The sequence below is a fragment of the Hypanus sabinus genome, chromosome 20, assembly GCF_030144855.1.
Source record: "Hypanus sabinus isolate sHypSab1 chromosome 20, sHypSab1.hap1, whole genome shotgun sequence".
In the NCBI taxonomy this organism is placed as follows: domain Eukaryota; kingdom Metazoa; phylum Chordata; class Chondrichthyes; order Myliobatiformes; family Dasyatidae; genus Hypanus; species Hypanus sabinus.
Window position 1 is genome coordinate 12636568 of NC_082725.1, and position 12873 is coordinate 12649440.

General features: G+C 46.2%; 1 protein-coding gene across 1 annotated transcript; it reads left to right on the top strand.

The window, feature by feature from the left end:
• Nucleotides 1–2211: 2211 nt before the first annotated feature.
• On the top strand, nt 2212–12368 carry LOC132378298 (cytochrome c, testis-specific). Its single transcript, XM_059945106.1, has 3 exons — nt 2212–2368; nt 5980–6158; nt 12000–12368. Exons 2-3 carry the CDS (start codon nt 5990–5992, stop codon nt 12146–12148), a joined length of 318 nt encoding a protein of 105 aa, XP_059801089.1. The 5' UTR covers nt 2212–2368; nt 5980–5989; the 3' UTR covers nt 12149–12368.
• The last annotated feature ends 505 nt before the right edge of the window (nt 12369–12873 follow it).

Sequence of the window (12873 nt, forward strand, 5' to 3'; positions counted from 1 at the left end):
GAGAATTATGTGCTGGACCTGGTGGCTGGTGGGGTGGTAGGTGAGGGCAAGAGGAACCCTGTCCCTGGCAAGGTGGCGGGACAATGGGATGAGGGCAGACTTGCATGAAATGGAAGAAATATGTTTGCAGGCAGCGTTGATGGCGGGGGAAGGGAATCTCCTCTCTTTGAAGGAAGCCATCCGTACAATGTACCTTCAAGAGCAAAAAAGCAGCTCAAATTTGCCAAATAGAGTTTGAGTACATAGACCGAGACTTTATCCCTCAGAGGGAAAGTCGAGTACTAGAGACATTTTGATTTAAAGTGAGAGATTTAAGTACAAAGGAGATTTGCAAAATGTTGCTTTTTCCTCCCACAAAGAATGTTAGTTGCCCGGAGGCATGAGGAGCCAAATTGGAGAGTGATTTTAGCAGATTAAAGAACCAACTGGGAATAGAGGAATATGAACTTTGCAAGGGTAGGTGCGACTTGCTGAATTTAACCTCATCGTCTACAATCATGGTCATGGGTGGACTACAGGGCCCATTCTTGCGTTGTAATGTCCACTCCTAATGAAGGACCCTGACCTGAACCATCAACAGCTCGCTTCACTCCATAGACACAGCCTGGCCCCCTAAGTTCCTTCAACATCTTGTGCAATGCTGCTTATGATTTCCATCATTTGTAGTCTCTTGTGTTGCCACTGTGTTCTTATAACACTACACCTTTACTTGGAAGATTTTTGAAATTAGGAGAAGCTTTGATAGGGTGGCGGTAAGGAGGTGTAAGGAGCTCCTTCCTTCCGCTAGCCTGGGGGTCAACCTCAGGCAAGGTGTAGCACCTGCTTAGCCCAATCAGTGTCACGTGAAGCGATGGGAGCAGGTGGTGGATGGTCGTACAGGCAGCTGGTACATATCACAAGACCTGGTTATGCGACCACTGACACCAGGCAGACAATCCCTGAGGAGTATTGATAATGGCTGGGTCACCGGTCTTGTAAAGAGACTGCCCGGAAGGCGACCAGTTTTGTAGAAAAATTGGCCAAGAACAAACATGGTCATAGACCGTGCACAGTACGATGATGATAGGGTAGACAGTGGGAATCTTTTCCACAGGGTAGAAATGTGAAACACCAGAGGGCATAGATTTAAGGTGGGGGTGTGTGGGGAGCAGTTAAAATGTGAGGCGAGGTGCAAGTACTGTAAGGCACATAAAATGCTGGAGGAACTCAATAGGTCAGGAAGCATCTATGGAGAGGAATAAACAGTCACCATTACAGGCCAAGACTCCTCATCAGGACTGGAAAGGAAGGGGGAAGAATTTCCTCTCCGTAGATGCTGAGTTCTCCAGCAATTTGTGTGTGTTACTGTGCATTTCCAGCACCTTCAGAACCTCGTGTGTTTGTGAGGTGCAACATCTTTTTTGCAGCAGGGCAAGTGCTTAGATTGAGTTGCTGGGGCCAGCAGGGGAAGTAGACAGTTTGGTGGAGTTTCAGAGGATTTTGGATAAGACGCAGGAATATGAAGGGAATGCGGTGATATGAGTGATGCAGAAGAGGAGAGGGTAAATTGTGTAAGCTAGCATCAATATCGTGAACCGAACAGCCTGTGTAATGTTAGAATCATAGCCAAGTACAGCACAGGCAAGCCTTTTGACTGACCTAGTCAGTGCTGTTTAAACTGTCTATTCCCATGGACCTGCACCGGGACCCACTGTATCCCTTCCACCCATCCAAACGTTGAAATCGAGCTTGTAGGCGCCGCTTGTGCTGGCAGGTAGTTCCACGCTCTCACGACCCCTCTGAGTGAGTAAGTTTTTCATGTTCCCCTTAAATTTTTCACCTTTCACCCTTAACCCATGACCTCTGGTTCTAATCCCACCCAACAGCAGTGTTCTGCGTCTTATGATGGAAGAGTACTGCTGTACCTTCGGGAGCCTTAAGAGATTCCGCAGATGCTGCAAATCTTGATCAACGCACTCAAAATGCTGGAGGAACTCAGTAAGGCAGACAGTATCAATGGAGTGGAATAAGCAATCGATGCTTTGGACCGAGTTTATTGCCTGACTTACTGAGCGTGCGTGTAGTTTCGGGAAACACCTCGCTCACTTCGACACTCTTCAAACTGTTACATGTGAACCTGATACGTCATCGACCGCGATTGACGCAACCGAAGCCGGCTGAAGCCACGAGGCGTTGATTGACAGGGGGTTAATCCATTCAGCGTCCCCCGTCCTCGTGACGTTTCCGGGCTCCGGCTGGCCTGTCCAATAGCTGGGGGCGGGGCGGAGCGACTTCCTGCTCCCTCTCTATCTCCCGGACACCCTTGAGAAGCGGGCGGCGGAATCTTGCGGGTCGCCGGCGCGGCGTGGACGACCTTGAGTGCGGCGAGGTGAGGAAGCGCCTGGTGAACGGGAGTGCGGGTAGCTCGGGACGGGTGCGGTGGGGCCGTACGCACTGACTGCGGGGGTCGGTGGCGTTCATGGCCAGGGCAAGGACCGCTCCCGGCCTCCTCTGACCGCGGGAAGCGGTGGCCGGGGCGCCGCAGGTGACGAATTCTAAGCTCCAGCTGCCGTGGAGGTGGAGAGCTGCCGGGCCAGAACCCGGGGTACCGAGCCCCATTGAAGGGAAGCTTTCACTGGAGGCGAGCGTGGGCCAGGCTGGCGGGAATCCGAGGGCAGGAAGCGGCGAGGTCTGGTTGTTTAATAAGGCTGAATTGAAAACTCTGCTTTATCAGCAGTACGATGGGGCCTTGGTGGTCCGAAAGCTCTCGCTTCTACTCTCAGCCCCTTGCCCTCTATTAGATTCATTGGTTTCGTTTTTAAACCTGGATTTGTTAAGTGGACGCTGATTAACCAGTCTTGTGGTAACTATTGGCCATGCTTTGTGAGCAGGGCATGGGTATCGGAGGTACAGGCATAGCTATTCTTAAAGGCTTGACTTAAGAACGAAGGCTTCCTGCTTTTGGCCGGCTTCGGTGAAGGAGAAATGAAGGGCAGAGCCTAGAGTGCGGTTACTGAGCCATCCTGCGAGGAGTAACGAGGATTGTTCGCTGCTAGGAGGGAACTCGAGGCTTAATGCATGGGGGGTCGCGATGTGGTCTCTGACGCGACTGAGGGGGAATTGTTCTCGCCCTCCGGCCTGGTTCTCCGCCTTGCCCTTGCGTAATGCCGGTGCAGGAAGTGCAAGAAGCTGTTGCTAGGACTCCTTCCGATTCCTGTTGGATGCTGTTAGCACCTTGAAATCGTCCACCGCGCCGATTTTGACCTCCCGTTAGTGTTTAGAATGACTTTCAGTTTGACCTTGAAGCTCCAATCGGTTGGTCCGAAGTAAGCGCGTTGAATTTAAAGTTATTATGTACCCACCGCCAACGTACTTTTAAAGTTTAAAAAAAACACTCACGATATTCATTTAGTGATGGACTGTTCTTTGGGCGTCGAATGTACGACCTATAGATGATCCTATGACTAGTTTTGGAAAAACATCCCTGCCTCAGAATAGGACATCAGAGGTGAGGAACTTATTTAGCAAGAGGGTGATCATTCTTTATTGTCACCAAACAATTGATACTAGAGCGTACAATCATCACAGTGATATTTGTTTCTGCGCTCCCTGAAGTACAAATCGAAGTAAATATAATAAAAATTTAAATTATAAATCATAATTAGAAAATAGAAAAGGGAAAGTAAGTTAGTGCAAGTCAGGTCCAGATATTTGGAAGGTACAGCCCAGAACCGGGTCAGGATCTGTTCAGCAGTCTTATCACAGTTGGAGAGAAGCTGTTCCCAAATCTGGCGTGCGAATCTTCATGCTCCTGAACCTTCTCCTGGAGGGAAGAGGGAGACAAAAAGTGTGTTGGCTGGTGTGTGGAATTAATTGCCACAGTTGTCTGTAGAGGCCAAATCATTGGGTATATTTAAAGCAAGACTTTGTGGGCTGTATGGCTTAATTCTGTTTATGATTTATGGTCTTGCATTCCTCCCCAACTACCATTGGGGAGGAGGTACAGGAGCCTGAAGACCCTTGCTCAATGATTTAGAAACAGAGTTCAGAACAGCCCGTGAACACTGCCTCGGTATTTTAGCTCCATGTTATCAGGAAGTCCACCAGTAGCAGTGTCTGCTGATGGTGGGATTCGTCACCTTTGTTTACCAGGGCCGCCACACGCTCTGATTTATCGTTTCTCACCCGATGTAGCATAGGAGATGAACATTGATTTCCTTCCAAATGAATATTGGGCAGACTTTCTGTAAACCTGAGTCCTTTCCACAAGTTGTGTTTTTAAATGTGGCACTTAAAGCAAAAAAAAAGGTAAAATTTACTTTTACTGTGAGTTCTTATGAATTTTAGGGGTTTCATTGCTTCTAAAAGGTATCTTGTACTGGAGTCCAAGAAGAGGATGGTGACCTGCCTCAGTGTCTACTGTCCAATCACACTAGCATCAGTCATTAAAGAGCCAGAGGCTGGTTATGGTGTGACTCATCAGCTCCTGCTTCGGAGATGACTTGGATCCACACCATTGCAACAACAGCTCAACAGCAGATATGATTCCGGTGGCTTTTCACTCTTCTGGATTACCTAGACGACAGGCTGCTGTTCATACTCAACACAATCATTCCATCTACAATTCAAAAAGCTCGAGACCAAGGCTCCTGTATCTTCCTTTGTAACTTCCTCATCGGCAGACCAGAATCAGTGGGGGGGGGGGGGGGTCGGTAATGGCCTCTCACTGACCATCAACTGCGCGCTTAACTTTCTATTCTACTCTCTATATGCACAACTTTGTGGCTAAGCACAGCTCCTGCAGTGATGGAGAGAGTTAGCTGCTTTGGGCACCTGGGCATTAACGTATTCGCTAACCTTTCCTGGGCACAGCACAAAAAATGCAATTACAGTTGGCCCTCCGTATCTGCGGGTTCCACATCCGTGGATTGAAAATATTCGGAAAAATTCCAGAAAGTGAAATTTGAAATTGCTGAGCACTATGCGAAATCCACGCAAATGAAGTGATGTGTAGGCGTACCCTGCTTAGCCTCCCGCCATTTCGCAGATCCTTGGTTTCTCTCCAATACTCGTCGTTTGAGCATTGTTCACCTCACGTCTCATTCGTTCGCTACTTGTGTTGTGAGCGAGAGGAAGGAGTTTACGGCTAGTAAGGGATGGCTGGCTAAGTAAGGCGCTACAGCCTCAAGAACTTAAAGATCATGGGAGAATCGGCATCGGCTGATGCCGAAGCAGCATCAGCGTTCCCCGAAGAGCTACGATGGTTGTGTCTGTACTGAACATGTACAGACTTTTTTCTTGTCATTATTCCCCAAATGATACAGTATAACAACCATTTACATAGCGTTTACATTGTATTAGGTATTATAAGTAATCTATTGGTGATTTAAAGTATACAGGAGAATGTGTGGAGGTTAGAGGCAAATACTATGCCATTTTATATAAGGGATGAGCATCTGCGGATTTTGGTATCGGCGGGGGGTGGGGGGGGGGCGTCCTGGAACCAATCCCTCGGGTAAGGAAAATGCACCAATGTCTTTACATTAGGTTTGGCTTTTCACTGAACACGACCAAACATCACCAGATGTGCTGTTGAAGGAATCCTGACTGGCTGCATTGCATGAGGAAACCAGAGCACCCAGAGGAAACCCACACTGTCACAGGGAGAACATACAACAAACTCATTACAGGCTGTGGTGGGAATTGAAGAACAGCTTTCCACCATTTGATTCTTGAACCATCTGGCAGAACCTGGATCACTCAATTTTAGCATGGATAAAGACTTTAATCTTGGTATTAATGTTCTTGTAAAATCTATGCAATTAATTTTTCTGCTTGTATGGAACATGCCTATGATGCAGCCACAAGTTAGTTTTTCATTGCATGTGTACATATGATAAACTCAACTTTGTCTTTAATGTTTGAATTTTCAAGCTGCAGATCGGTAACAAAGCAGAAATAGGCAAAGATGTAGCTGATGACTCCTGCTTTCTTCCTTAGAAACAACAGAATGGGTGATATCGAAAAGGGCAAGAAGATCTTTGTTCAGAAGTGTGCGCAGTGTCACACTGTTGAAAGTGGTGGCAAGCACAAGACTGGGCCAAACCTACATGGGTTATTTGGACGCAAGACTGGCCAGGCTGAAGGGTTTTCTTACACGGACGCAAACAAGAACAAGGGTAAGTTCTGGGTGTTTGGGATCTCCTTTCGAATTAGAAGCTTTTAACTCCTTCACTTGTTAGAAGATTTGCTGCTGTTGAAAATCACTACTTAAGGCATTTCACTTTTGCATTATACAATAGCTGAAATGTGAAATGTAAATTTTGATATGAGCTTTCTAAATCTTCAGGGTTCAAAGTGTAAACAATTTGTAGCAATTAACATTGCAGCATGGTGTGCTTGCCAAGCAAATTGTTTGGAAATGCAAATTGAGCCTAATTATTATACAGGATTTATTGTTTTTCAACATCACTATTAATTAGTGAGCGACCTTTGATTTACTTTGAACTTTATTGAATTAATGTCAACTGTGACATCGCATCAACTGAAATTTGATTATGATCAGTTAGTTTTCCATTTGTTAAATGTTCTAACGTTGTTGATGATTCATGTATTCCTCAAGCTTTCATACTCACAAAATCAAATTATTGTTGCTGGATATTTTGGAAGCATTTAGTAAAAGATTTCTAGCATTGACTTGTTTTAGTAGTAAACCTTTATGTAGCCCCTGGGTCGCCTCAGGCTCGCTCAGCTCATTCTCGTCTAGGGGGAGCAGCCTTCGGCCCTGCCAAACTGGGTAATCAGCTGGTGTGGATGCTATGTGATGTCCCCGCCACGCCCAAAAACAGACAGTACACCATATGCGATTAAATGAGTACAATTTATAAAGGTTACTATAACTAAGTGATTAATAATGATACAGTCTATATGAAGAAAAAACTAAAGCAAAGGCACCAAACTTATCAAAGTCCAAACCACTTCGTGCACAACCGTTGGAGCTTAATTACTGAAGTCTTCTGGCCACCATTCGATCCCCACCGAACTCCTCGACTCGCAGCTCAGGACCCTCCAAAGTGGTCAACCAAGCACATCTAGCTTCATCCCCCCCCCCCCCCTCCCCTCCTCGGAGTACCTCCTGGCCTCGGAACCCCACTTGGAGTCCGTTCCTCACCCAGCTTACAGCATTGCGTCCTCTCTCTCAACCCCCTCGCGACGATCTGCCCAAAAGCCCGTCAACAATCGCTTACAGACTCAGAAGAAAGAACAACATTAATCCCCATTTGGTTTACAAAGGAATACAATTCTCGTTATCAGTAAATTTTAACCCAAACAAGCTTCCAGCACTCTCTCGCAACAAAGTATTCCTGCTAGTTAACAAAACAAAGAAGCCCTTTTGATTACATACACAGTAACAAAGAAAAAAGAAGAAACCCCCTTTACACTCTCCCCCCACCAAATAAAAGTCATATCCTCATGACTATTAAATAACTCGCCACCTTTCCTGCCAACACACCGTAACCCAAGCACAAAGAGTGTCATCTCCTCCCCACACAGTAAACCTCACGCCCTGTTCCTCAGGCGCTACATAGGCCAACTATCTGGGAGTTCCCTAACCTTTCTGAGACCTCCGTACCCCCTCACCTAAACCTTTCAGGCTCGGACACAACTGGGGATACCTTGGGCCCACTACCAACTCCTCTCTCAACCTCTCACTCATGCCCCACGCTGCACACAGCTAACCCTCCCCGCTACACCTGACTCATTGGGAGAAGGGCCAAAGGTCTCTTCCTCAATCGAGGGAAAGTCAGCAAAAGGCAGTATGTACCACACATCCGGCACATCATCCATCGAATCTGTATTCCTCTTTTTTGCGATTGGTAGCTGCTGTTTGATCTTCTCCAAACGGAAACACGTGGCCTGCACTGCTCCTGCAGTCTCTTCAGTATTCACTGCACTTCTCTCCAGCTTTTTCTTCCTCATGACTTCTTCCAGATCAACTTTCTCCAGTCTCTCCATCTTCATTTCAAACTTGATTCTGTTGAGACAGTCACTTACGAGCTGCGACCTTCGCCAGCCCTGGCATGTGTCCAGAAAGCACTTTAACTCTGTAGTTCTCAGCCGCTCCTGCAATGACCTCACTTCATATTCTCCTGAGGCAAATCCAAATACCAACAGATCATCCACATACACCAAAACTCCAAACGCCTCCACATCCCCTATGGTCTTCCACATGCCCCGCAGGAAGGTTGCAAGGGCTCCAGATATGCCCTGTGGCATCTTTTCGGACCGGAAGACCCCTAGGGAATTTATAACGGCTGTCTTCTCCTTGTCGGCCTCACTCATCGGGATCTGGCAACATCCACTCCTCAGATCCAGCACCTTAAACCACATCGCACCACTCAGACAGGCCATCGCCTCTTCGGCCCTCAGAGCCATATTCTGGTCACTGACAGTGTGCCTCTTCAGCGCAATATAATCCACACACACGCTGCCTACGTCTTCCGTGGCTTCAGGGGCCGGTCAACTCTCCTCCCTCGTGGTATTTCGCACCCTCAGATACTTCCCCCAGGCCGTACCACCACCGGCTCTTGTTTGAATTCGGTATCGGCCCAATGCTGCTACACACGTCCGCACAAGCAGCTCGAAACTCTGGGTGCATCGACAATGCCTCCAAACAGCGCTCACCCGCCTCCTCCGGGCAGGCCCCCAAGCGCACCAGCAGGATATTGGTTCTCTCTAGAACAGAAACGCTGCCTGTCTCAACAGTGTCCAGACACATCAACATTAACGATTGACGAACCTCAGTCTCCTCCACATTTGCCTCCAAGAACTCCATTTTCACTCACCAACAACCGTCGTCTGGATAATCAATGGCACTGGTACCCCAAATCTCCAGTGCCCTCAATGTAATCAAGGGTAAATGCTTCCAATAACGGTTATAAAACAAACTGTACAGCAACTTAACCGGTGCCCTGGTGCCGAGGATATCTTTAACTTGACTTCCATCCATCCGTAACAACACCTGTGCGCTTGGTCCCTCTAAGCCTTCCGGAATAGGGTCTGCTCCTTTCGGGAATTTGTTGGTACATTGCTGGGAACGTGCTCCCCCAGAGACCCCAAGCCGTTCCCCCACTGGGCCTCCTCTAAGTTTCCCGACACCTCTCGGATCAATGGAACAACTGATCCCCTTGACAGATCCCCTTGGCACCGCAAGTAATTTATCTGCCCCCCCCCCAGCCAAAAGGGATACCCTAAAAACTTTCCACCAATCTCCTGCCACGGATATGATAAGCCCCCCAGCTGCGGCATTTGACTTCCAGTCGAACCACACGCATTTTCCCACACTTTCCCAGAACTGGCAGCTGCCACTTCAAGGTAATTGCACCCGACAGTTCTAACAACGCCATCAGCCCACCCCTTTCAATCCGTCCCTGTCGCTTTTCCTCAGCCAAGCACTGCCACTCACCCAAAAACTGAGAGGCCTGCTCCACCCACGCTTCCGCCCCTTTAAGGCTGGACATTATTCCAACAACTGGGCGGAGCCCACCACTGCTGAAACATCTCAACTCGTCACTCTCCAAACAGTACAGACAGCCCATGGTCCCACCACCATTTCGTCAGTGCTAGCCGGAACTCGAACAACGACCTCCGAGCTACCAACAGCAGCCACCCCACCCAACACACACGCAGTGATAACCAGCAATCGCACACCCACAAAGACACAGCAGCTCTTCGCCGCAGACATAATTTAAAGAGGGTGATCACACAGCGTCCACAGAAATCAATCCCAGACGAGCACCTCACAATGTAGCCCCCTGGGTCGCCTCAGGCTCGCTCAGCTCATTCTTGTATAGGGGGAGCAGCCTTAGGCCCCGCCAAACTGGGTAATCAGCTGGTGTGGATGCTGTGTGATGTCCCCGCCTCGCCCAAAAACAGACAGTACACCATATGCGATTAAATGAGTACAATTTATAAAGGTTACTATAACTAAATGATTAATAATGATACAGTATATATGAAGAAAAAACTAAAGAAAAGGCGCCAAACTTATCAAAGTCCAAACCACTTCGTGCACAAATGTTGGAGCTCAATTACTGAAGTCTTCTGGCCACCATTCGATCCCCTCCGAACTCCTCGACTCGCAGCTCAGGACCCTCCGAAGTGGTCAACCAAGCACATATAGCTTCATCCCCCCCCCCCCCCCCTCCTCGGAGTACCTCCTGGCCTCGGACCCCCACTTGGAGTCCGTTCCTCGCCCAGCTTACAGCATTGCGTCCTCTCTCTCAACCCCCTCGCGCCGATCTGCCCAAAAGCCCGTCAACAAAAGCTTACAGACTCAGAAGAAAGAACATTAATCCCCATTTGGTTTACAAAGGAATACAATTCTCGTTATCAGTAAATTTTAACCCAAACAAGCTTCCAGCACTCTCTCGCAACAAAGAAGCATTCCTGTTAGTTAACAAAACAAAGAAGCCCTTTTGATTTCATACACAGTAACAAAGAAAAAAGAAGAAACCCCCTTTACATTTATATGAACAATTTGTTTTTTTTCAGGACGCGAGATCTTTTTGGAATAGAATTTTTAGCCGCCCCCCCCACCAAACAAGCAACCCAGGTTCAATTCCCACACTTTCAGTAAGGAGTTTGTCTGTTTTCTCGGCAATCTCCTGAGTTTCCCCTCATTTAAAAAATATACAGGTTAGTAGGTTAATTGGTCACATGGGTGGAATTGGGTGGCTCAGCCTCATTGCACCGGAAGGTTCATTAGTCTAAATGATGCTTAAAAACCTATCCCAAGCTTGAGGATCTGTGGCTATCTGACAGTGAGGAAAAGTTTCTGAAGTGTATTGGTATAGTTGATTATCGTGTGTGGTAAAATTACTAACTTTGTATGTTATTAACAATCTATACTAACTAGTCGGGTACTATTTTGGTATTGCAGTTCTTGCATGCATTTTCTATTTTAAATAAAATTTCATTTCAGAGTTCAAAGTAAATTTATTATTTAAGTACATATTTGTCACCAGATATAACCCTGAGATTCACCTTCTTGTGGCCATTCACACAGGAAACACAATAGAATTGATGAGCCCATGGCCAGCAGGGTAGACCCCAAACAATACACAAAAAAACAACAGACTGCAAATACAAAAAGGGAGGGAATAAAAATAATAAATAGGCAATAAATATTGAGAACGTGAGTTGGAGTCCAGTTCAGTGATGGGCTGAGTGAAGTGCCTGATGGTTGAGGAGTAATAACTGTCCATGACTTGGCGATGCAGGTCCTGAGGCTCCTGTACCACCATCTTGTTGGCAATGATTGTATTGCATGGCCAATACAGTTTTGAAACTTAATTGTTTGTTTTGTTCTCCTTTACACTTGTGTACTGGAAATGACGTACAATCTTGAGTCTTACAGAGCTCCTAGAAGCTAGCGGAAGGATAATCTATGTTGAACAATCACAATGTACAGTGAGCTTCTGGGTATGTCAGTCCACTTGCTGGAGGACAGATCCAGTTATTTGCCCAGGAAAAGGAATGATACTCTGTAGTTGTGGACTTTTTCCATTGTTTGAGGTGACTAAATATAGAAATAAAATTGAATATACTGTACTTGGAAGATTTTTGACTTGTGGTTTTTAATTTCTTACAGAACAAGAGACCTCCACTCATTTAATTTTCTTGTTTTGCCCTCAGTTTATTGAATGAATTTCCATAGGCACCTTCCAGGTCCTGTGATCATAAGATGATTTATATTTGATCTTTGATCCTGAATGTAGGCAGTATTTTAGCCACAGATCTCATTAGAGCACCCAGGTATGAATGGGTGCTGGAAGTATTGCTTCCCTAACCTTCAACCCCTCCTGGAATTTAGGGCTACTCTAGCCAATTGAAGTTGCTTTACCTCCTGATAAAACTGGTTCTGTGTGCTGACCTGAACGCACTCAATCGTTTCCAGACGGTTTCGGGTGGGAGTTTTCATCTGATTTGAAGGTGGTAACGCTTCTTTTTCTGCACAGGTATTATCTGGAATGAGGAGACGCTCAGAGTTTACCTGGAGAATCCAAAGAAATATATCCCAGGAACAAAAATGATCTTTGCGGGTATCAAGAAGAAGGGCGAGCGTGAAGACTTGATAGCTTACCTTAAATCTGCCACCGCCAATTAGTTCGCAGCCACCGTATCTGCTGCCTTATTTATTAATGGTTAGATTTGTCTCGTGATTGAGCAACCTGGGAAAAGTGTTGCAGTCGACTTTTTAAACTGGTTTTTTAACCATGATCTGTACAGAGCATTCTCTACCACCCTGTAACACTGTTCAGTTTTAAAATTGTAAATCACTGGTAATGCATTCTGTTGAGACAATAAAAGGGAAGATTGATCAATCAGCATTTTTCCTTTTTTTTCATGGCAGTGTAACTTGTGGTCTGATTTGTTTAACTGTGTTGATGGGCCAGATCACTAATGTACTAACTGTGTGGGTTCTCACTATCTGCTCCATCTGAGTCCCAGCCAGCGCTATTGGAAAAAAGATCAAATTTTCCCCTCCCTCTCCCCCTTGCCCAGGAGGATATTTTAATCAAAACATTTGCAGAACTTGGCCACATCAAATACCCAGTGTGAGGCAATTTAATGAAAAGTTCATTTTCCAGTACTTAGATGTGAGTCTTGTCACATTTCGAAGGTAAGTTTGAGAGTTACCAGATCTGGAATAGAAGTGTTAAGCTGTATATCATAATGATTATATTTGCATGTAATGTAAACTACAAATATGAAAACTCTAGATTACACATCCAGAAAAATATTTAAAATGCAAATGTACTTCATGCAATTTTGATGCCACTCTTTGTATTTTATATTGGTAGGTAATTTTTTTCATCACAAATTGATTTC